The 25437-nt window shown below is 48.8% G+C and overlaps 1 protein-coding gene across 1 annotated transcript in view; it reads right to left on the minus strand.

Moving 5' to 3' along the window:
- Pou2f3 (POU class 2 homeobox 3) overlaps window positions 1-24953 on the minus strand; it is a 110791-nt gene extending 85838 nt beyond the window's left edge. Inside the window, exons 1-2 of the mRNA XM_045146059.1 lie at window positions 24758-24953; window positions 19252-19323 (exon numbers count right to left, since the gene is read on the minus strand). Coding sequence (XP_045001994.1) covers window positions 19252-19323; window positions 24758-24953 — 268 coding nt within the window. The remainder of the gene's footprint in view (window positions 1-19251; window positions 19324-24757) is intronic.
- Window positions 24954-25437: the final 484 nt, after the last annotated feature.

Raw genomic sequence — 25437 nt, forward strand, 5'->3', positions numbered from 1 at the left:
TGGCTAGTTTAAGCACCGATTCATAAAATACCAATTCTGTCTTTAAAAAAAATGTAGATGAAGGCAAGGGACATGGCTTGATAGAGCACTTGCTTAGCACACATGAAGCCCTGGGTTTGGCCCCTAGAACTAGATGAACCTGGTGTGGTGGCACACTTCTAATTTCAGCTTCGAGGCCCTGTCTCAATAAGTACATTCATTAAGTAAAATAACACAAAAGTGAAAAAAACACAGGTGAGTTGGGCATAGTGGGACATGTCTGTAATCCTAGCACTTGGGAGGTAGGGGCAGGAGGATCAGGAGTTCAAGATAATCTTCACCTAAATAGCAAGTTCAAGGCCAACCTGGGCCATGTGAGATTTTTGTCTCAAGAAAAACCAAAATGGGCTTGGAAGATGGCTCAGGGGTTAAAGATGCTGGCTTGCATACCCTGGTGGTCTGGATTTCATAGAACCCACTTGTACACACACATATGCCCAAATAAGTAAATTAAATTAATTTCTTAAAATTAGGTGCTAGGGAGATGACTCAGTGGTTAAAGGTACTTGCTTGCAAAGCCTGCTGACCCAAGGTTCAATTTTCCAGCCACTTATGTACAGCCACACAGGTATTCATTTGCACTGGCAAGACCCTGGCATGTGTGTGCATGCACATGCTCAAGTAAAAATAAATACATGTTTTTTTTTAAAATTTTTTTTTTAAATTTTTTATTTGAGAATGACAGACACAGAGAGGAGACACAGATAGAGGGAGAGAGAGAGAATGGGCGCGCCAGGGCTTCCAGCCTCTGCAAACGAACTCCAGACGCGTGCGCCCCCTTGTGCATCTGGCTAACGTGGGACCTGGGGAACCGAGCCTCGAACCGGGGTCCTTAGGCTTCACAGGCAAGCGCTTAACCGCTAAGCCATCTCTCCAGCCCCATGTTTTTTTTTATTTTGGTGTTTTTTAAATAAATAAATTTATTTATTTACTAGCTCAGAGAAAGAGAGAAAGAGGGAGGGAGGGAGAGAATGGGCACATAGGGCCCTTGTGCCATCGCAAATGAACTCCAGACACATGTGCCATTTTGTGCATCTGGCTTTAACTGTATATTGGGGAATTGAATTCAGGCCATCAGGCTTTGCAAGCAAGTGCTTTTAACTGCCATTTCTCCAGCCCCAATAAATGATTTTTTAAAAATTTTTATTAACATTTTCCATGATTATAAAAAAAATCCCATGGTAATTCCCTCCCTCCCCACCCCCACACTTTCCCCTTTGAAATTCCATTCTCCATCATATTACCTCCCCATTACAATCATTGTAATTACATATATACAATATCAACCTACTAAGTATCCTCCTCCCTTCCTTTCTCTTCCCTTTAATAAATGATTTTTTAAAAATTTGTTTCTTTTTATTTATTTATTTGAGAGTGACAGACAGAGCAACAGAGAGAGAAAGAGGCAGCTAGATCGAGAATGGGCGCGCCAGGGGCTCCAGCCACTGCAAACGAACTCCAGATGCATGCGCTACCTTGTGCACCTGTCTTATGTGGGTCCTGGGGAATCAAGCCTTGAACCAGGGTCCTTAGGCTTCATAGGCAAGTGCTTAACCACTAAGCCATCTCTCCAGTCCCCCCAATAAATGATTTTTAAACAAAATTTAGAAGGAGGGGTTGATGGGTTAGAGAGCTTGCTCAGTGGTTAAGGCACATGCCTGAAAAAACTAATGACCTGGGTTCAATTCCCCAGTACCCACATAAAGCCAGATGCACAAAGTGGTGCATGCACTTGGAATTCATTTACAGTGGCTGGAGGCTCTGATGTACCCATTCTTTCTGTCTCTCTTCTCTCTATTTCTCTCTGCTTGCAAATAAAAAAATACTTAAAAGTTAAGTTTATTAATTTATTTCATTTATTTGAGAGAGAGAGACAAAGAGGCAGGGAGTGTGTGTGTGTGTGAGAGAGAGAGAGAGAAAGAGGGAGAGAGAGAATGAGAATAGGCACATCAGGGCCTCCAGCTACTGCAAATGAACTCCAGATGTGTGCGCCCCCTTGTGCTTACGTGGGTCCTGGGGAGTCGAATCTGGGTCCTTTGACTTTGCAGGCAAGCACCTTAACCATTAAGCCATCTCTCCAGCCCTATAAAAATTACTTTTAAAAGGAGGGGTTGAGGAGATGGCTGAGCAGTTAAGTTGAGTTTTGCTGCACAAGCATGGGAGCCGGGGAGGACCAACGACTTCCTGAGAGTATCTGAATTCAGTTCCCTAGCACCCATGTGAATAGTTACGTGCGGCCAGCTGTGCCTGTACTTCCAGTCCTGTGGGAAACGGAGGACAGAAATCACTGGGGCTCAGGAAAACTGCAGCTCCAGGCTCAGAGAGAGATTCTGGCTTGAGGAAATTCTGTATGAATAGCCAATGTTCTCCTCTGGCCTCCATGTGTGCACATCTGCACACACACACACATGCACACATGCCCCCACATCACAATGCTACACATCAACTGGCAAAAAACAGGTGTCAAGATGGTAATTTTTAAACGATTTTTCTCTTATTCATATGACAAAATTTTTTAGATAAACGTTGAAAACCTGCAATGAGAGGTCATTTGAAAGCACCTAGAACAGTGCCTTATATGCAATGACTACTGAACTAAACAGTGTCCTTCTCTTTCCTACCAAAAGTTTGATGTGAAAGAGAAGCAGGTTTAGCCTGCAACTCCAGAGAGCGGAATTAGGGCCCGTGGTGGGGTTGTGGGGACCCAGACTTCATCTTAGAGTAAAGGGGAATCTGTCAAAAGTGGAACTGTCCACCTATTTCACATGGACCATGCAGAGGGGAAGGAGCAGGGCAGCAAAGACCCCAAAGCCACCTTCAGAATTTCCTATCTGGAGACCTTAGGGATAAATGGGTAAGACCTATGCTGACCTAGGTCACCCGCTATGTTCTCTTCAAGCCCGGTTTAGTTTCTATGGCTGTCTGGGAGTTGCTGGGCTAGGAGGCCTTCCCAGATAGAAAACAAGGGTAGGGGAAACAACTTGGAACACTAGCCTGTTGGGAACTGAGGCAGGGGTTGGGTGGAGGGGTATGACCCAGGCAGATTCTAAGCTTTGGGAAAGATAAGATCGTGTATTTACCTCAATATACAGAATAGGAAACTGAGTCTTGACCATCCCATGCTTTCAGCCCTAGAGTCCTTGACCTGTGTAACGTAAGAGTGTGCTGAACACATGTGAACTCACAGACTAGCCTGTTCAGGAGACGGTCCCCGTTCCCAATGGAAGTCCCCTAAATTTGTTATTGGGTCACTGTACCCGCAAAGACAGAGGTTTTAAAATATGGTGTGTTGGGAATGATTCCCAGGGAAGAGCAAAGCTTCCATGCCTCCAACCCCAGCTCAGCTCGACATCCGCTTTAGTGTGACCCTCTTGTCAGCAGCTCACGCTCTAGAATACCTGAGGATTCAGCCAGGGTTCCCGAAACTCCATCACTGTCCTGGTCCCACCCAGTATCCAGAACTTTATCCCTACTAAGACGCCCTCAATAAAAGGGGTTAGAGGCTGCACTTGGAGGCAATTAGGTTTAATATGAAACCATCAGGGCTGGAGAGATGGCTTAGCGGTTAAGTGCTTGCCTGTGAAGCCTAAGGACCCCGGTTCGAGGCTCGGTTCCCCAGGTCCCACGTTAGCCAGATGCACAAGGGGGCGCACGCGTCTGGAGTTCGTTTGCAGAGGCTGGAAGCCCTGGTGCGCCCATTCTCTCTCTCTCTATCTGTCTTTCTCTCTGTGTCTGACGCTCTCAAATAAATAAATTTAAAAAAATTTAAATATGAAACCATCATCCTAGCATAGAGAAGTCGGGATTAAGTGATCAGAAGAGGGCAAAAAGTACATTGAATTCTTGGGGAGACGCAGGGTTCTGGGCAGAATCCCCTTAGGCAGGACAGTCATGATACTCAGTGGAATGATGAGAAACCGAAGGGTCAGCATGCCGGCGATGTCTGTTCGAGATCACCTTCTACCTCCAGCTCTTCTCCCCCGGCACCTGGTGGACACTAGACCAGTACTGACCTGCACTGCCTGACCAGGCATCCCCAATGCCAGGATCTGGACATGGACACCCCCTGCCCCCTGCCCCACCAGGAAGACTATCTACTTTCCCACTTCTGCACTGAGCCAACAGCTCGGCCTGGCAGGCCTCCTGCTTTGCATGACTTTGGCAGCACTGGGATGTGATTTTTGCCTGGGGAGCAGTTCTCTGGGTGAGGGAGCTAGAAGCATGAACCAAGAACTGTTCCGGCAGGATTTTTCACTCCTGCCTGATAAACAACACAGGGAGTCCTCAACAATGAGACTCGGCCTCTCCCATCTCTGGACTGTTCTCAGCAGCTCTGCTCCCCAGTATAACCTAGTAAGACAGCCAGTGACACTTTAGAGCCACTTGATAATTTTCTGGCACTTCCTGAGGTAACCATGGTCAAGGTAGGTCCTTGGACACACTCCCAAGGGACCAGTCATTGCAGGAGACACTCCGGAAACGCCAACCATTGCAGCGGACCCTGCCCCCTGGCCCAGCCACTATGCCTACCTTTTTTGGTACTTAAGATTCCTAAGGGCTGGAGAGATGGCATAGTGGTTAAGCGCTTGCCTGTGAAGCCTAAGGACCCCAGTTCGAGGCTTGGTTCCCCAGGTCCCACGTTAGCCAGATGCACAAGGGGGCGCACGCGTCTGGAGTTCGTTTGCAGAGGCTGGAAGCCCTGGCGCGCCCATTCTCTCTCTCTCCCTCTACCTGTCTTTCTCTCTGTGTCTGTCGCTCTCAAATAAATAAATAAAATTAAAAAAAAATATTAAAAAAAAAGATTCCTAAGAAGTGTGGTCCAATGATGAGAGTTCTGTTGAAAGAATGTGTCAGAAACTAGCCTCTAGGGCAGTTTCTGAGGATGTTTCACATTGGACTGAGGGCAAATGCTCATCTCCCTAGACTTCAATTTCCCTTAACTGTGAAAGCACAAAGTTTCAGGGCTGGAGAGACAGCTTAGCAATTAAGGCGTTTGCCTGCCAAGCCAAAGGATCCCAGTTCAATTCTCTAGGACCCATGTAAGCCAGATACACAAGGGGATGCACACATCTGGAGTTCGTTTGTAGTGGCTGGAGGGCCTAGCATGCTCGTTCTCTCTCTCTCTCTCTCAAATAAATAAATTAATATATAAAATAAATTTTAATGAAAGGAAAGTTTCTATCCATGTTGATAGCACCTCCTCTCTAGGAAGGAATGTCCAGTAGGACCCACGATGGATTTTGGGACGAGAACTTGGCTTAGGAGTTGGGAGGTCTGAGTTTCAGTTCTCCACCAGCTGATATCCCTGGTCCAGTCAGAATGCAGATAGTTATTCAAAGTTCTATGCATGCCTGGATGCATGCACCCTGTGCCTGGGCAGACATCACCAATGGGTCTTAGCACCCTTTTCCGAAACTCAATGCCATGCAACAGCCATTGAGCAGACAGAACTAACTCTCTTAAAGACACCCATTCATTTTTGTAGGACTGTATGGTCTCTCAGATTTCCTCTGATTTTCAGCCTAAAGACTTGGGGGGTTTTAATGGTTTAAAGCTTCATTTTTGCTAGCCCAAGGGAGAGAGAAGAGTTCAAAAGCTTCCTTGTGATAGGAGCGTGGCCTGTTGAGCGACCTGCCGTCCAGCCTCAGCACGCGTGTTCGTGAAGTCGAACCTGAGGCTTGCTGTGTCTGGTGGCACATGCCCATAACCCCAGCACTCAGGAGGATCAAGAGTTCAGGGTTGGCCTTAGCTTCATGAAATCCTGTCTCAGAATAAACAAAAACAATATAAAACTCCAAAACTTGCTCTTCAGTCCCTTCTCCCAAATGTCAAGAGCACAGGGCCCTGCCACAGCAGCAAAAACACTGTGTAACTCCTCCCTGAGTGGAGGCCCAGGAGCCTGCTGGGTTCCCGCTGTGGGAAGGCTTTCTTATTAGTCAATCTTATTAATTATTTATTTGCACACACACACACACACACACACACACACAGAGAGTCAGTGAAGAGAGAGAGGGAGAGAATGGGCACACCAGAACCTCCAGCCACTGCAAGTGAACTCCACATGTGTGTACACTCTGTGCATCTGGCTTTACATGGGTCCTGGGGAATAAACCCTGGGTCCTTAGGCTTTGCAAGCAAGGGCCTTAATGTTGAACCATCTCTCCAGCCTTTCACGTATTTCTTCAATGGAGGCAATACTTCTCACCAGCTCTTTCAATTTGCTAGAAAGTGGAATCCCTATTCTTTTTCCATGCATTGCCCCTGCATCTCATCTCCTGCTGGAGATGCACAGATACTGAAGTCATTACCATGGAGTGCCAGGGTGGACAGTATGGTCACGGCTAAGAGGGATTAGCATCTTGGGTAAACAGAATAGGGACTTGAGGCCACTGCTGCAAGAAGATTCAAGGTCTTCTTCAAAATCTCCACTCATAGTCCCCTAACCCTGGAAAAACAATGAAGTCCACCTTCAGAGGAGCTTAAGTAAGCTCTGTTAAGTAAGAGCTCTATTTTTGTCACATTCAGTACATGCATCTCAACGAAACACAATTGTCATCTTTCTTTGCAGTCTGAGGGGACCATGGAGACTCAGTCAAGAGACTGCCATTTATAGAGGAAACTTAAGTCTCAGAGAGACAAATGACTGGCTGTCCATACTATGTCATAGTATCTACAGAAACCCAAGTGAGAAAAAGAAAGGACCTTTAGATTTTCCAGAATTACAAACGCCGTCTAAAGAGTCTTGTTGACTCTGTCCCATGGCTCAGTACTGGATTCTAGGAGGAGAGCTCTGTCGAAGAGCTACCTCCCTTCTTCCTGCTCCTACCACGACTTCCTGAGACACTAAGACACACTTGAGCTGGGACCAACACAGGAAGCCCAGGGGAGTTGATGTGACAGATACGTCTCCTGGGAGCGATCCTTGTGGGGTGACCACTCAGGCTTGGTAGGGCCAGTCACTAAAGCTTGCTTCCAATTCGAGAGCTCTGGACACATGTAGACATAGCATTGTGCCAACCAGAAGAAAATGCATAGGCCAGCCTGCTCAGAAGATAGCCCATGCTCCCAACAACAGTCCTCTGGGTTGGCCGCTGGGTCACTACACCCACAACATGGAATGGTCACTTTGTCCTTCAGGAATAAATAATACCAAATAGTACTATTAGCTGGCAGGTATGTTCTAAGTACTTACAAATGCACTTTGATCCTCAGAAGACCTCTGAGGTAGATACTATTATTAACCCCATTTTATAGATGAGAAAACCAAGCAGAGCCTTTAAATAATGAGCAATGAGCAGGGCAGTAAGCTTTTAACTAATGACCCCCAAGGTCAGAATCGGGAAAGGGGCCTGGGGAGCCCTTCCTAAGCCATTCATATTATTCAAAATGCTTCACAAACGCTGCCTGGTATGTGCACAGCATCATAGCCAGTCAGGGCTGAACATGGTCTCAGAGGCACTCAATTTCCCACTCTTCATCTGATGACAAACTCAGGCTCAAAGAAGGGTATGGCCTGTCTAAGGTCAAAGGGTGGTGTAGGTTAAGTACAGAATCCATCTCACTTCCTCAGACAAAGTATAGAAACTGTTTATCCAAGGCTGGAGAGGTTGCTCAGTGGCTAAGGTATTTTCCTTCAAAGCGAAAGGACCCTGGTTCAATTCCCCAGAACCCACATAAGGCAGATGCACAAGAGGATACATGTATCTGGAGTTCGGTTGCAGTGACTGGAAGCCCTGGCATGCCCATTTTCTCTCTCTCTCTTAAATAAATAAAAAAAATATATTTAAAATAAAAAGAAAAGAAACTGTATCCACTGGCAATAGTGTCAAAAAAAAAAAAAAAAAAAAGAAAAGAAAAAAACCCAAAGCTGGAGATGACCAGTCTGTGGTCACCGGAAGAAGACAGATTTGAAACCACAACTAGAATTCACTCAGTGGTCCTTATCCATGAATTCTGATACCCTTAGGATACCCAGAGGGTACACCCAACCCAGGTGCAGAAAGGGACAGAGACCTTGTCTGTCTTATGACCTGGAGGTCATAACACCCACCTTAGAGCCTGGACCATAGGCAGATCTCCAAGGGTGTGGAGAAACGGGTTCATGGGATGCTGGGAACCAGCATGAGGCACACCTCTTAGATAACTTTGAGCCCTACAGTAAACATTTGCCAGCCAGTTTAACCCCTTTTATCCATGCTTCCCTCCTCAAGAAAACCTTAATCACCCTCATTTGAATTTCAAATGACCTCTCCCCTCTCCCCCTCCCTACCCCAGCAGGCTTTGAGGCAGGGATATGAAAATTCATCCAGCAGTATGGAAATCATCACCCTATGCAAATGATGAGCAGGACTCTATTGTCATAGCAACTGCCTTGTTTTCTTTTCTTTCTATACCTCTCAGGGCTCCTCCTTTAGAGTTTTCCATTCCTTTCTCAGCCTGGGGGTAAACCCCCCCCCCCCACACCACTGCCTGAGGCCTTGTTGGAACTGATGTCCCTACTTAAGGGCCCCTGCTAGATCACTTCTGCTAACTGCTGTTTTCTCTGGGATGGGCTAGTTGTGTGGGTGTGGGGGGAGGGTATCCAGGAGTCTGAAGGACACAGTGTAGCCCTCAGAGGTGGCCTCAAGAGAGGGGGTGATGTGGGGGGCTCCAGGGAGCCAATGATCAAGATGAGAGGGCTGCAAGGAACCTGTATGTAAAATACCATGCAAATGAACATCCACTATTGCTTGAGTCAACAACGGAGCTGCCCTGGTGCTTTTTGGGGGGATGTCTGCAGCCTATTTTCCCAGGTGTCTGCCTTGGCTCAAAGACCTTCCCCCCTTGATGTTACCTCAGGATCCCCCCACCAGTGGGCTCACTGGTCCCAGGAGAACTCAGGCCGGTGCTCTGGAGTGCTGGTGGTCACCTTAGAGAGCTCTGGTCATCCCCTAACTCCTCTCTCTTCCCTTGCCCTGCCCTGGCCTGGCCTTGTGTGAGGAAAAGGGAGCTCCCCTTTAATCTAAGTGCAACTGGCTCTGAGTCTGCCTCTGTGCTCCCAAACCAGAGGAGTGGGCAATGGGGATGAGATGGAAACGGAGCCTCCTTGTTCCTTTCTGCTATTCTCCATCTTGGCAGTGCCCGGTGGGGGTGGGGGGAGGAGGGCAGCGGCAGCGAGCCCTTTTACAGGAACTGGCTTACACACCGGAGGGAGGTCAGACGTAAGAGGCCTGCTGCTGATGCTGGCCTGAGACTCGGCTTCTATTGCTGTCTTGTAGTTATCAGGAACAGAAACAGAAAGGAAGGGTGGAGCTGGAGAGATGGCTTAGCGGTTGAGCGCTTGCCTGTGAAGCCTAAGGACCCTGGTTCAAGGCTCAATTCTCCAGGACCCACGTTAGCCAGATGCACAAGGGGGCGCATGTGTCTAGAGTTTATTTGCAGAGGCTGGAGGCCCTGGTGCGCCCATTCTCTCTCTCTCTCTCTCTCTCTTTCTCTTTCTGTCTGTAGCTCTCAAATAAATAAAACAAAAACATTTTTTTTAAAAAAAGAAAGGAAGGGTGCCCCCATTCCACAGAGGGGCTTTTGTGAGTGTGATGTTGTGTGTGTGTGCACGTGTGCATGTGTGCAGGCTTTTGTGAGTGTTTGTGAGCTGGTCTGTGTGTGCATGTGTGCAGGCGTGTGTGGCAGGGCAGAGCGCACCTGCAGTTCAGGTGCTAGGTCTGGGTGGTTCCTCAGGCCCCAGGAAGACTTTCTCCAATCTGGTAGTCTCTTTCTCTGTAATTTCTCTTTGCGCTTGCTCCGTGCCTTCTCCTCCCGTGGCTTCTTTGCTCTATTGTGTCTGGAGCAGGAGGATGAACCCAGGATTGTTAGAAGCATTTACTCCTACCTTGGGGTGTGTGTAATGCGGGGTGGGGGACTTGTGGGGAAAAGGCTTAGGATGCTGTAGTGGCCTGGGGTGTGGACGCTGCTCAGTGTCCTAACTTCCAGTGTTCTGGGGGGAGGGCGCCATGCATCCCATGCACATAGTGGGACCTCCATCTCCTGCTGGAACCCCACCACCAACCACTTCCATCTCTCGAGTGTGAGTAGAAGAGAGGCCAGGGAGACCTAGGCTCCCACGTAACCAGTCCCTCTGGATACCAAAGTCAAGGGACAGTCTACAGACCCTACAAAGTCTCCAAGGCAGTGCACCTTAAAAGTGTGGCCTATCAGTCAGGAATGGCTTGCGAACTTGTGTTAAGGTCCACAGTCAGATGTACACAAATACTCAGAGAAGATCTTAGGAATGGCAATAGCCCATCTGAGCAGTGATCAGCTGGGGCTTCTGTTGTCCTGGGTAGAGAGCTGTGTGGGCGCCACTGAAAGTCAGTGCCAATGGTCAGACCTTGCTACCGTCACACACAGCAGGGCCGGAGAAACAAATGGATGGCTTTTCACCTGACATTGTTCGAGAAGCAGGAGTGCACACCAAGGCACAGAATGGAGGTTAGGTGACAACGATGGCTCATGCAGAACCTCTATGTGGCTCCCCCAGTATGTCACTTCTTAGGTTAAGCAGAAAGGGAGTCCCTGTTCTTCTGAGGACTGTACAGACAGATCTGAGGCTTCAGGGGCCATTTCCTCAAAGATACCCCCAAAGAGGAAGAGACAGTGGTGTGGGTAGGATTGCTGGCCACCCACGACTCATTTGGGCAGTGTGACTCTGCCCTGGCTGCCCTGAGGGTCGGGCTTGTGGTGATCCATGGATGAGCAAGTGCTGTGGCTGGAAGTCATGGCACCCCTGTGAGCCATCACTATGGCAGCTTTATTTGTGATCATCTTCCCGAGTACTGGGGGCAAGAAGACAATTTCAGGTACCAATAAGCCACTCTCTGGGACCTCCAATGTACAGATGAAAGTCTGAAGCTGACCAGATGGAAGCCACTCTGATTGTTACATAGCTAGAACAAGCAGCAGCAAATTTTGCAGTGTCCAACTTACACTGTGAGGGATGTGGGTAAGGGATAAGAAAGGACTTCCAGGCACTGTGGATTATAACCTAGAAGGATAGATAGCCAAGAGAAGTTACGGGGCTGGTTTTCCTCAGGGATAAGAGAGATAAATGAGGAGAAATCATTTTCCAAGAAGCATAAACTCTCTCCATTAATACATTCATTTCCCAAGGAAGGTTTTGAAACGTTTCCAAAGGAAAAGGGAAGCTCAGAGTAGATGTCCTCTCAGAATCTTCATAGCGTCAGAACTGTGTCCCAGGTGCCCAGCGACCTGTGCAGGGTCATGACTTCAGTCTGTTCTTCCATCGATGTGAGGAGATCAAACAGGGACAAACTGAGGCTGAGGCTTCGGGACCACACAGCCCTTCTCTTCGCCTGATTTCTGCAGCTCCCCACCTCTCACCTCTATAAGGAAACACAAATCCGTGGCATTTTTCCTGTGCCTCTCAATGACAGTGTGTTTCCACTAGTAATGACGTAGTGATGAGTGGTTTATGTGGTGGTGGGCTCTTTCCAAAATGTTCTCACACCCACTCTCATGTAACCATTCTACTGTCTTTTGGGGGTGAGGTGCAGGGTGTGGAGGTGAGAGCAGAACTGGGTATTGTGTATGCCAGGCAAATGTTCTACCACTGAGCTACATATGCAGCCCCTCCTCTCCCATGCAAGCGCAGGCAGAAATGCTGTGTGTACGCATGCTCACACACAGGAGGCTCGCTAGAAATAGGTGTCAAGCTGAGCATCTTTACCGCACCTTCCTGAAACATCACCTCCAAGTACTTCCGCATTTCTTCTGTCCTCCCAGCCACCGTGGGACCATTTTATTAGGTACCCTGCTAGCCACTCTCATCCCCAACAGCCTTGTGCCTTGTCCTGTCTGGAACCTCTCTTCTTGACCACAGTTCTCAGCTAAGTTCCTTGGGCACTTAGGAGGATGGAGATGGGCACGAGGCCAGACATATGCAGACTCTTGTTGGAGAAGGGGTTGGTCCTGAGCCATCGCCACTCTTCCTCTGAGGTCTAAGAAGACCCACTGACCTCTCTAAGCTTCAGTGTTCCTCCCTTATCCACACACCCGCCCTGTTGAAAGCCATATTGGGAGTTGCTGAGGCCAAGTGTGGAGAACTTCTACAAGGAGTCCTCAGAGATCCGGCCTGCTACATTGTCTTTCTAGTCTGGGAACAACTTGTTAGTCTTTCTCTTTCTATATATTTTTATTTTTATTTATGTATTTATTTGAGAGAGCAAGAGTGACACAGACAGAGAGAGAGAGAGGGAATGGGCACACAAGTGCCTCCAACAAACAAACCCCAGACTCATGTGCCGCCTTGTTCATCTGGCTTACATGGGCCCTGGGCAATGGAACCTGGGTCCTTTGGTTTTGCAGGCAAGCGCCTTAACCACTAAGCCATCTCCCCAGCCCAAGATGTTAGTATTTCTGTCTCACAGACAGGACATGATGGAGAGGGATGAACAACAGAAGTTCAGCACTCTCTCTCACTTCTAGTGTCCCCCTTTTTCCTCCTGGACTCACCTCCTAGAGTTGGTTCTTCTAGATTTCTGAGTGAGGCAAGAGTGCCAAGGCACTGGCTCTGTGATCATTTGGGTTTAGAACTTTACCCATGTCCTCGGTCAAGTTACAACCGAGCTGGGGGTTAGGGAGATGGCTCAGTGATTAAAGGTGCTTGCCTGAAAAGCCTGCTGGCCAGATTAAAAAAAAAAAAAGGGCTGGGGGCCGGATGTGCTGGCACATGCCTTTAATCCCAGCACTCGGGAGGCAGAGGTAGGAGGATCGCCGTGAGTTTGAGGCCACCCTGAGACTACAGAGTGAATTCCAGGTCAGCCTGAGCTAGGACCAGATGGGTTGGGAGAAGGGGGTGTAAAGAGCTTGATGGACAGTAGATCTTCAAGGACGGGGAGGAAGTTTTCTCCCAGGTCAGCCCCGCCACCTCCACTGTTCACCATCAGCAGCAGTTGATTTCTGACCTTCCTCTCCTGACCAGCAAGCCTTGGACTCATGGGGCATGTCTTAGGCTAGACCAGTCCTCCTACTGGGTCCAGACACCCCTCTAGTTCTGCCAAGCCACCTTTCATGATTCTGGCATCCACTCTGATGCCGTCACTCTCTTGTGTCCTCTGCCCTGATGGCCCTCAGTCTTCCCACCACCGTCTTTAGGTAGAAAGCCACTAGAAAGATCCAAGCTTCAATACGTCATGTGCTAGGTGCGAGACCTTGGGAATATCAGTTAACATTCTTTTCTTTTTTTTTAAAATTTTTTATTTATTTATTTGAGAGTGACAGACACAGAGAGACAGACAGATAGAGGGAGAGAGAGAGAATGGGCGCGCCAGGGCTTCCAGCCTCTGCAAACGAACTCCAGACGCGTGCGCCCCCTTGTGCATCTGGCTAACGTGGGACCTGGGGAACTGAGCCTCAAACCGGGGTCCTTAGGCTTCACAGGCAAGCGCTTAACCGCTAAGCCATCTCTCCAGCCCAAGTTAACATTCTTTTCAATGGCCAGCCTCAGTTTCCCCATCTGCAAAGTGGGGTGACATTTACTGTTAATGTGAGTGTTCCAGAATGCATTTATGACTAGCTTACAGTTGTTGTCCCTATCTGCACCAGCATGAATCGCTGCACTGCTGTGGGGACAGGGACTCCTTAATTCCTGAGCCCAATATATGCAGCAAAGTTGTGCTCCTACATGCTGGGCATGATACCACTAGCTAGCTCTAAGAAAAGGACCTACTGGAGCCCATGCAGAGCAAGATGGGAAGGCCCTGGAAGACAATGCTGAACAGGAACCTGGGGACAAGGGACTGGGAGGGGCTGGGGGAAGGGCTAGCCCAGAGCTTAGCCAGGGAAGCCTCGGCACACCTGCAGGATGTTGAACAGATGGGACAGATGCGGGAGCAGAATTTGCACTTGAACCTGTGAGACTGGGTAGCCAAAGCCCTCCTTTGTAGAGAAGCAAATAACAACGCACATAGCGAAATGCTAACCAAACATGCAGGGAGGTCAGAGCCGAAACAAGACAAGAGCCTGAGGAGCCACACGTTTGCGAGCTAGACTCCTCGTTCTAAACAAGTTCATTTCTTCCTCTTGGCTACAATTTCCTCATCAGTTAAAATGAGAGAAGCCCATTACAAAAACAGAGCTAATCATGTCTATGCTCTTTTTTTGTTGTTTATTTTTATTTATTTATTTGACAGTGACAGACAGAGAGAGTAAGAGGCAGAGAGTGAGAGAGAGAGAGAGAGAGAGAATGGGCATGACAGGGCTTCCAGCCTCTGCAAACGAACTCCAGACACATGCGCCCCTTTGTGTATCTGGCTAATGTGGGTCCTGGGGAACTGAGCCTCGAGCCAGGGTCCTTAGGCTTCACAGGCAAGCGCTTAACCGCTAAGCCATCTCTCCAGCCCATGTCTATACTCTTTGTACAGATGAAATGAGATAATGTCCACAATGCTGCCATATGTACCTGGGTGTCAGGGCTGAGGGAGCATTGCTAGCTCTCCCCTACTTCCTTCTGAAACCTCTGGTTGTTCTTCCTTTGTGTTTGACGTCACACATGACCAGCATAATCCCAAACCACACAGGTCAGCTACACCAGTGTTGGGGCTGTTAGTTACAGCCTGGGGGGCTCCTAAGAGGTGAATGAACTGGGTGTGGTGGAGCATGCCTTTAATCCTAGCACGTGGAAGGCAGAGGGAGGAGGATTGTGGTGGGTTTGAGGCCACCCTGAAGCTCCAAAGTAAATTCTAGGTCAGCCTGGGCTAGAGTGAGATCCTACCTTGAAAACAAACAAAAAAAAAAAAAAAAATAGGTGAAGAAGGCAATATTATCAACCACTTAATTGAGAATAGAAAAAGATGGGGGCTGAGGCAGAAAGACTGTCATGAGCTCAAGGTCAGTCTGAGCAACATAGTGATTCCAGGCCAACTTGAGCTATAGACTGAGACCCTGTCTTAAGAAACAAACAGGGATGGGGATATAGTTCAGTGGTAGAGTCCTTGCCTATTATACCTGAGGCCCTAGGTTCAATCCCCAACATTGTGAATATAAAGAGTGAAGAGCTAGTAACAACAGGGAGAGAGGTCATGGGACCTACTCAGCAGCCAGAAGCTCATCAGGAGAAAAAGAACGTGGTGTTCTGGGGTGTGTGGTCGAGGGGTGTGTGTAGGGGAAGGGTACAGACTGGGGGTTCCAGAGCCTTCTTCTGGTGCCTCCCATTGCCAAGAAGACATTCTGAGGTCTTGGGAAAGGGAAAGATGAGCAGCCCAGCTAGGTCTCCACTATCTGGGAGACCTGGAGGGCCCTGGGAGAGCTCACTTTCCTTTTCCAGCTCCCATCCCTAGTGCCCTTGGGGATTTCACACAATACCAAGGGTGCTCTCCAGAGCAGGGGCTTTCTAAGGTCATCTTTGTTTATAGCTCCTTTAAAACCCAAGACAAACCACCCATTAATTCATACCCTGCTGAGGAGGTAAATATGTCTTTTAAAAATTCAAAGGACGCCATTAAACCAAGTTGGTAACCATTGTAACTGGTAATAAGCCTTCCACAGTATTAAAAAAAAAAAAAAATGAGTCAGAATGACTTTCCAGGAAGTTTGGCTACTTTAATTAGCTACTTCTTTTTTCTTCCCCTTAAAAGTATGCAGTAATTTGAGGATCACCTAGGCATTGATGCTATGGGCCATGGAGCTGAGCCCCCAAGGGCAGCGTAGGAGTGGTAAAGTTCCAGAGGTTAAAGACATCACTATCTCCTGGACATGGAGAAGCCGCACAGAATCCTTTCCTGATCGGAGAGCAGAGCAAAGCCAACCTCCAGAGAGCCACGAGCTCAGGTGAAAGAGAAAAGAACACTCCAGCCAGCTGTGGTCCACAAGCTAGCAGCGATGTCCGTTCTGCATGTTACAGAGCCACAGAATCTGAAGAACGCCATCAGAGGTAGTGAAGTTGCACTGAGCTGTGCTATGGGCTGTAAATGACGTTGTAGCTAATCCTCAAACCACCCTCTGAGAATGCATCCATTTTCTTCAGCACAGAACTAACATAAATGACCTGGTCATAAAGCCAGGAAGCAGGTCTGTTTGAAAGCTTTTTTTTTTTTTTTTTTTTTTTTTTTTTTTAATTTGAGAGCGACAGAGAAAGAGGCAGAGAGAGAGAGAGAATGGGCACGCCAGGGCTTCCAGCCACTGTAGACGAATTCCAGATGCGTGCGCCCCCTTGTGCATCTGGCTAACGTGGGTCCTGGGGAATCGAGCCTTGAACTGGGGTCCTTAGGCTTCACAGGCAAGCACTTAACCGCTTAACCGCTAAGCCATTTCTCCAGCCCGAAAGCTTTTTTTTTTTTTTTTTTTTAGGGAAGTAGGCAAGGTCTCAGTACATAGCCCATATTGGTCTGGAAATCTTTCTGTGGCCTAGGCTGGGCTTGAACTCTCAACTCACAGCAGCAATCCTCCTACCTCAGCTTCCTAAGTGTTGCTATTACAGGCATACACCACTATACCTGACTTCTTTGTAAGCTTTTATCTCAGGTCTGATTCAAATCCATGTTCTTCAAAATCCTACCTCCTGCCAAGCATGGTGGCACACGCCTTTAATCACAGCACTTGGGAGGCAGAGGTAGGAGTATCGCCATGAGTTCAAGGCCACCCTGAGACTACATAGCGAATTCCAGGTCAGCCTGAGCTAGAGCAAGACCCTACCTCGAAAAACCAAGAAAAAAAAAAATTCTGCCTCCTAAGGAGGCAACATGACTGGGTATGGTCACGTAGTCTGTTGGCTGTATCCCTGGATGTCAGATTCTGAAGGTCCTCGCTTATCTCTGGTTTCTCTCTTCCTTAATCTGCACTGGATGTAGCTCCCACAGGCCTAGATAAGTGTTTAGTATTTGCTCAGACTGCCCATAAAACATTAGTTTTTCTGGCATTCTACCATGATTGCAGCTCCCCTCTTGTCCACTGTCAGGGTTCTGCGTGGTTCATTCTCACTCCACACACTGCTCCCCTGAAAGCCCCAGGGCCATTGCTAAGAATGCTTGTTATCCAGGTGGACACTGCCCAGTTGTGTCCTGTCCATAGGGTCCAGGTGAACAAACTTGCTTCCAAGAATGGACAGCTCAACCTGTCCAGGACCCCGGTGCTGGATTCTTCTCCAGAGAAGAGCATTAGTGTGGGCACCCAGTACCCTCCAGCTAGCTCATCCCACCTTCTGATGATTGAAGGGAAGTTTCTTTTCAATTAAGAACAGAGGCCCTCCTCCGCAGACCTCAGTCACACAAATACAACCAACAGGGCTGGAGAGATGGCTTAGCGGTTAAGCGCTTGCCTGTGAAGCCTAAGGACCCCGGTTCGAGGCTCGGTTCCCCAGGTCCCACGTTAGCCAGATGCACAAGGGGGCGCACGTGTCTGGAGTTCGTTTGCAGTGGCTGGAAGCCCTGGCACGCCCATTCTCTCTCTCTCTCTCTCTCCCTCTGTCTTTCTCTCTGTCTCTGTCGCTCTCAAATAAATAAATAAAATTTAAAAAAAAAAAATACAACCAACAACTAAACAACGACTAAATACAACAACTAAAGCTGGGGCGGCTGGAGCAGGTGTGTGATGCTTGCTACTTGGGAGGCTGAGGCAGGGGGACTGCAAGTCAAAGGTCTGCCTGGGCTACAGGGAGAGCTCGAGGCCAGTTTGAAAACTTGGCAAAGCCTGGACTTAATAGTAATAGGCCAAGGATGCTTGGTTGGCATGTGCATGTCTCTGGGCTCAGTCTTCAGTACCAGGGGTGGAAAGGACCCTGAAAAGGGGGTGCAACTGGTCCACAGCCTGCACTGTCCAGCTCTGCCTTCGCACACAGTGAAATGTAAGGGCTTTCGGTCTATGTTTATTGCTACCCATGCAACTAGACATTGCTTCAACAGTAAACTGGGAAGCAGAAAAGTTTGTGGCAAGTGTGTCCTGCAGATGAGCACACAGATCCTCCCTACTGTCTTATGCCTGACCTTCGCTCGTTTAGCTTTAAGAATGAAACCAGAGCCGGGTGTGGTGTCCTACACTTTAATCCCAGCACACAGGAGGCAGAGGCAGCAGCAGGATGGCTATGAGTTTGAAGCCAGCCTGGGACTACAGTGTGAGATTCAGGCCGGCCTTGGCTAGACCCTATCTCAAAAGGGGGGAAAAAGACTGAAACTAGAATGCTACAGAAGATTTGAAAACAAAAAATTTTAGTTCTAGGGGACATCGATTCCTTTCCTTTCTAATTTCTGTGTCTCTAATGATCCAGATGAAAGCCTAATTGAGGCCTTGTTGGAATGCTATTAAAGCTATCTGGTGGTGTGATGATTTCTACTTATCTTTCTTTAAGTTCTTTTTAATTACATAGAGTTTCAGAACAAGGTTTGGGCTATGGTGGTAACAAGAAAGAGCAGTGAAACTTTTCAATTTCCAAAGCAAAGTCATGTTTAAACACCAATCCCTTCCTCTCTGAGCGTATCTACCAGCCACATACCCAATAATCAAGAGCTTGACACTTACAAGCAGGCCTGTTTTCTTAATCTCCACAGAAGGACTGTTGAAAATCTGGGGTGAAAAGACCCTGGTCCCATCTACCCTATCAGTGGCTAGCAACACAATCTGCTTCTTCTTCTAGGGTTGTTGGCATTAAGAAGTGAGTCACACACCTGTAAACCCCACTGCCTAGGAAGCTGAGGCAGGAGGATCTCCAGCCTGAAGACAGCCTAGGTTGCAGAGTGAGTTTAAGTCCAGTCTGGGCAATTTAGCATAAGCCTGCCTTCAAATAAAATGAAGGGCTAATATGTGGTTCAATGGTAGAGCCTTTACCTAGCATCCTAAGGGCTCTGTGTTCAATTCCTAATACAAAGAGGAAGAGGAGGGGGAGGGAGATGAGGGAGGAGAAGGAAAGGGAGTTACGAGACTCAGAGGCAGAAGGCACTGTAAGTGGGCATGGCCCCTGTGACTTCCATTTTTGGTTTGTTTCTAATGATCTGACTCCTTCCTGGCCTAGTTCCAGGGGCTTGGCCTGTGGAGACCAATATTTACTATTGCAAAGCTCCAGAGTCACACAGCACATCTCTAGAGAAGCCCCTCACGTCCTAAGAGCTAGTTTTGGGGTCTGCCTGGCTGAATAACCACGTAAGAAGAGATACCACATTGCTGAGCAGTTTCCAGACCTGCCCGCCGCCCCCTGCTTGCCTGTCCATACCCCCAACGAAGAGAACACCTCACCTGGCTCCACCTGGCTGAAAGTGCCACGAGCAGCATCCGTAGAATCTGCTACGCCCCCGCTCATCTTGATCTCTGCAGGGAAGATACAACTGATCTTAATAACAGGTCACAGTTTTTCTTGCTATGACATATGTGGCTTGAACTAAAGAGCAAAGATGAATGTGTAATTACATCAACCAGCAGACTTTCAAATTCCTGGTTCCAGAGCACACAGCCATTAGAATATTTATAAGCTCGGGGGGCATGAAGCCCCTCCTCTTGGGCTTGCCTAGGCTCCTTGCCTCTCTTTTCCCCTTTCTCACTGCTGCTGAAGTGTCTCTCGCCTTTTTTGAAAAAAATTATTATTATTCATTACTACCTCCTGCTATTACTGAGACTCAGTTGATACAATTTAACAAAGGGAAGTGCCTTGGGGCCAACTGGGGGACCCTTCCTATCCCAAACCTTCATTTCTTTTGGGATTGGAAGAATTTATTTTATTTCCTTATACTTGCACAGAAAGTGGGGTGTGGTGGCATATGCCTGTAATCCTAGCAATCAGGAGGTAAGGCGTGAGAGTCATGAGGTTAAGGTCAGCCTGGGCTGCACAGAGAGGGCGATCCTCACTCAAAAAATAACAAGTAATAAATAAAAATCAAGTAGCATAAGAAAGATCCTTCTTTCCCTTCCTACTCTACACAATTCTACCCTAGGAGGTAAAAGTGACCTTTATTCAAAGTTTGCTCTTCTCACCTTTTGTCCCTAGTTCTGCCTGGTTCTCAGGGGTCATTGCACTGTCTGGGGATCAACCTTAAACTCCCTTGTCGCCCTCTGTCCTTTGAGGCTTTCCCCCTTCACCCCTACTCCTCTCCCTTGCTCAGTGAGAAAGAGGTGGCCTGCTGAGACCTACCCTAGGCCCCATGCCACCCTCCAGTACAAAGAGAAGGGGAAAGAGAGTCAAGGAGTCTTGGTAGGCCAAAGAAGAGGGGAATTTGTGACCCCCCCAAGCTTATAAATATTCTACTGCTTGGATGCTCTGGCCCCAACGCTGCCACTCTGGCCTCTTCACCCTGCTTCATTGCAGAACCTAAACATTTATCTCTCACAGGCAGCTGCTACCACCTAGCAGGCCCCAAGCCTCCTCTCTGTCAGCAGAAGGAAGGAAAGAGGCAACTCTGAACTCACTCTCTCTCCTTCCGGGCTTCTCTCCTTATTGAACCACCCAAATCCCAAATTAAAGACAGATAATATTTTATTCAAATCATGCGGACCCCCCTCATTCCACCCTCTTCTCTAGAGCAGCACTTAAACTCTTTTAAGCCAGATAGTCTTGGTAAATTCATTTGCATATGAGGTTCCCCAGCCAATCCCTGTCAAGGAGGCAGTTTTAATTTGCATCAGATAATCAGGCAGTTGGCAAGGTGGACATCCTAGGTCTGGGGATGTTCAGAATGAGGGAAAGAAAGGGGTGGACCTCTGCTCCAGGAAAAGAAGGGAGGAAAAAAGCCCCAGTTTTCTTTTTAGGACACTGATGTACAGAGATTGACACCTCTGAGTATAGTGACTGCAGTACCAAGCAAGGCAGAGATGAGGATACCAGAGGTAGGGGACAGGGTAAGGGCATTTATTTTGAAAACACTCAAGAATACCCAAGACCACACCTGATGCCCTTCCCCCTCAACTATGCATATAGATCTTTTTTTTTTTTTTTTTTTTTTTTGGTTTTTCGAGGTAGGGTCTCACTCTAGCTCAGGTTGACCTGGAATTCATATGTAGTCTCAGGGTGGCCTCGAACTCATGGCTATACTCCTACCTCTGCCTCCCAAGTGCTGGGATTAAAGACATGAACTACCACACCCGGTTTAGGAGGTGTTTCTTGACTCTCAGCCCTTCCTGCTGTAGTTTGGACCTTCCTGAAGAGCCTGCCTTGCTGTATGCTGAACTAACATATGGGCCCTTGCTTACTTCATGCCATGGCAGAAGTAGGCTTTGCTTTGTCCCAGTATGGTGCTGGGCTGTGCTCAACAGCTGAGCCTAGGGACACTTCACCACAGGAATTCCTCCATGGTGCCCAGAAAAGCTCCAGTCAGAGCCTGCAGGGAAGGAGCTGGGCAGAAGTTCTATCCCTCGAGTGGTATGAACCTACTACAGTAGAACTGGAATTCAGAGCATGGGTTTTGGCAGTAGGTGAGTCCCAGTTTAATTCAGGCCATCACGCTTGCCATATATGTGTATGTGGATTTTTTTCATCTAAAACCAGAAATAACAATCACCTCCTTCAGTCAATATGAAGAATAAATGAAGTAATGAACGAAAATAAGGTGGACACCTACTATATGCACGGGCTTAAATATGAGTGTCCACCCCCACCTCATCCTCATCATGGCTCTCCATCACCACAGGCAGCTGTGGCAAAGCAGTCACAGGGACAGGAAAAGCTTGAGAGATGGTGCCAAGCTAAGGTGCCAACCAGAGTCTGGCGGTGCAGGCCTGGACTTTGTGATCCTCTTGCCTCAGCCTTCCAGGAGTAGCTGGAGTATAGGCCTGCACACAAGGCCAGGCTTAATGCTTCCTGTCTCCCAAATGTTCCTCCATTCACCCCTTCCCTCCATCACTTCAAGTGTACCCAGCAACCATCTCGCACATCCTTTCAATGAACTTGTGGAGAAGTCTTCAGCCTGTCGAAAGTCACTTCTGAAGACATACGACGCTGCCCACGCTGCCATGCCCTGGCAACAGCAAAACTCTCCAGGCTTGGGCAGGGAGTGGAAGCTGAGAGCAGCTGCAAACTTCCCTCACTCTCCAGGATGCTCAGATACCGGGAACCTGTTCTTGCTGGGTGCGAGTCTGAGGGTGATGGGTGGAACAAGCACTTGGGTCTCAGCCTAAATGTGGGTCAACACCGAAACTCGCTGAGACGCTGGCTGTAACCCCTCACCTGTCGGACAACACTTCTTGCAGGGGTGAGAGAAACAGACGGAGGGTGGGGCAGGCTCACGGTGTTCTTATCTCAGCCTGTCTGAGTTGGCCTTCTCAGCCACCCTCCCTTCCCTGGGGAGGCTCAGCTGTGCAGGTTAAGAGTGCAGATGCCACACACACAGACCCTCACCTGCCTTACTTGGCACCATCGTGGCCCGAAGCTGGCCTGGTACTCCTGGTACCCCCGTAACATTTGGAACACTAGTACCCTAAAGCAGTGTGCCTCCTTCTCAAGCAGGCTAGATGTTCAATTGAGTTTAGGGTACTCTAGGAGAACAGAGGTCCCACCTCCTTTCTCCTCCTGTCTTGTCCTTGCCTCTGGATTCTTTTCTCATGTAAGTGCCTTTGGGGAGCACTTTCATAAGGGGGACTTCCCAGGACCCATCAGTCCCACTTATGAGCTAGCCAACACCTAACTCTCCAGAAACGGACTTTTCTTGTCCGCTTCTCCTTCCCCCCATCAGGCCTTTCAATCCAAATGGCATTCCTGAGTCCCAGCTGACTCAGGCGTGGGACACTCAGTCGCCCCTTCTTCCAACCCTAGTGGGGAACAGTGAACAGTGAGAAACACGTAGAAAAGGACCTGGAGTCGTCCAGGTGCCCCCTCTAGCTGGCTTCACACTGTTTGCTCTGTGTCTTCTTTTCCTGCCTATTTGCTTGACTAGCTCTTGACTTTTTTTTTTTTTTGGTTGGTTTGTTTGTTTTCGAGGTAGGGTTTCACTCCAGCTCAGGGTGACCTGGAATTCACTCTGTAGTCCCAGGGTGGCCTTGAACTCATGGCGATCCTCCTACCTCTGCCTCCCGAGTGCTGGGATTAAAGGCATGCGCCACCATGCCGGCTCTAGCTCTTGACTTTTGCAGGCCTGTTTTGAGCCTGGGAGTGGGGAACTCTGGCTGGGAAACCCAAGGCCTTGGGCTTGTTCTGGAGCGAGGGAGGTTCCATAAGTATCAGTGTGGAGGCTGTGGCAGACCCGAATCATGGCTAGTACACCAGTCATCAGGGTATAGGGATGCCACTGGCTCAGCAGCTGCATGAGGTGGCTTGAGCGGGGATCCAGGAGCAAGCAAGCATGGGTCCTGTCCTCCTTCTGTACCCAAACTGTTCCAGGAAACAAGGGAGGCATATCCCCAAGGGCACAGAACTGGGAATTCCCAAGAGAAGCTCTGGTCTTTGAGAATAAGCGGGAGATGTGATTACTTAAGTCACCCAGTGTGGAACTCAGATCAAATTTCCATAAGAGAATCCAAGAGATTTGTAATCAGACAATATTATAGAGGAAAGAGGGAACTCCCCTCCCTCCCTGACATTTCAGTGTGAGCCCTACATTTCAGTACGCAAGGCTCATTCTGAAAGACCCCACAAAGAAGACCTTGAAAACCAGGCACGGTGGCTTGTAACCCCAATCCCAACACAGGGGAGGCTCGGCAGGATTCCTTCAAGTCTGAGGTCAGTGTGGATTATGTAGCAAGACTATATATCAAAACAAACAAACAAACAAACAAACAAAACCAAGTAACACCAGAGGAGACCTCAAACTGAAAAGGCAGCACAGCAGAGAGTCCCAAACCGAGAGACCCTGCGTGTGTCACTGAAGGCAAGCCGACACCACAGAGCAGTCAAGACTCCGAGACCTGGAAGGAGGCTCCATGTTCCTGAGGGAAGCTGGCTAAAAAAAAAGCCAACCAAGGGCTGGAGAGATGGCTTAGCGGTTAAGCGCTTGCCTGTGAAGCCTAAGGACCTCGGTTCCCCAGGTCCCACGTTAGCCAGATGCACAAGGGGGCGCACGCGTCTGGAGTTCGTTTGCCGAGGCTGGAAGCCCTGGCGCGCCCATTCTCTCTCTCTCCCTCTATCTGTCTTTCTCTCTGTGTCTGTCGCTCTCAAATTTAAAAATAAAAAAAAAAATTGTTAAAAAAAAAGCCAAACAAACAAACAAACAAACACACCTGAGAGGGGGGCAAGGCATCTGGAGAGGTGAATCAAGTAATTCCCATGAAAGTGCATGAGCTCCCGCCCCAAGGAACACCCCACCTCAGCTTCCACCACTGACGCAGGGTGCAGGAGTTGTTCAGCCTTCTGAGGAGCATTAGCGAGGGCTGGCATGGGAGAGTAGTGTGTGCCTGGACCTTTGTGTTTTGTTTTTTTTCCCCCAGCCTCACCCCTCTCCCGTTCTCTATCAGATGTCTCCAGCTCTTAGCCTGAAGCTCTGCCAGGACCAGCTGTCCTATCTCCTACCACTTGTCTGAGCAGAAGCCTCCAGTAGACAGGGAGGTGGAAACCCCCCAGGAAATCCCTGCTCTTGTTCTTTGAGAACTTCCTACCCTCTGCTCGGCCACCTCTGGAGAAGATTCATTCCCATCTCAACAACAGCCTTCCTGATGGGAAGAAAGACCACCAGGGGACCTAAACCAGGCATTCCCAGTTCCACACTGGTGCCACAGATCTGGAAACAGACTTTTCCTTAAGACACTGGATGACACCCAGTTGGATGGTTCCTTTGGCCTCACCTAGCCCTTCCTGGAATGTGCTGGGGAGCCAGGCGCTGGGCACCAGCACCAGTCAGGTAGCCAACCTTGCATTCAGCCCTGTTGGGAAAGGGCGTTGGTGGAACTAGGCACCCTGGCGTCCCTGTGCTGTTTCCAGAATTGGTAAGAGCAGGAAGAGTCAACCTGCTCTGCTCCTCGGCATAGGTCAGGAGAGCTGTCTCCTCCTCCTCCTCTTCCTCCTTCTTCTTCCCCACCACCATGTCCTCCCTCTCTGTGCTCTCCCTGATCTTCTAGAGGAAGCAGCAGAACCCCCTGGGAAACCTTGAAACCCTAAAGAAAGATGACTGGGTGCTGCAAACTGGAAGAGGCAAGGTGATGACTGGGGGGCTGTCTAGGAAAGTCCCCACACCCCTCACCAAAGTAAGGTCTCGCTGTAGCCCAGGCTGACCTGGAATTCACTATATAGTCTCAGGCTGGCCTCGAACTCATGGCAGTCCTCCTACCTGTGCCTCCTGAGTGCTGGGATTAAAGACCACCACACTGGGCTAGGTGCAGTTTTGTTGCCCCCACCACCACCACCTTGAGTCTGTTTTTTTGAGCAGGTCCTCAGACAGCTTAGCAGAACATCAACCCTCACTCCATCACCAAACCCAGTACTTCCTGCCCTAGCCCCGCTGTGGATAGAGGGATCAGCAGGGCGACTGGAGGACATGGGTCACTCCACACCACTTCTCTTTCGTCCCT

Source organism: Jaculus jaculus, chromosome 3 (genome assembly GCF_020740685.1).
Source record: "Jaculus jaculus isolate mJacJac1 chromosome 3, mJacJac1.mat.Y.cur, whole genome shotgun sequence".
Taxonomy (NCBI): domain Eukaryota; kingdom Metazoa; phylum Chordata; class Mammalia; order Rodentia; family Dipodidae; genus Jaculus; species Jaculus jaculus.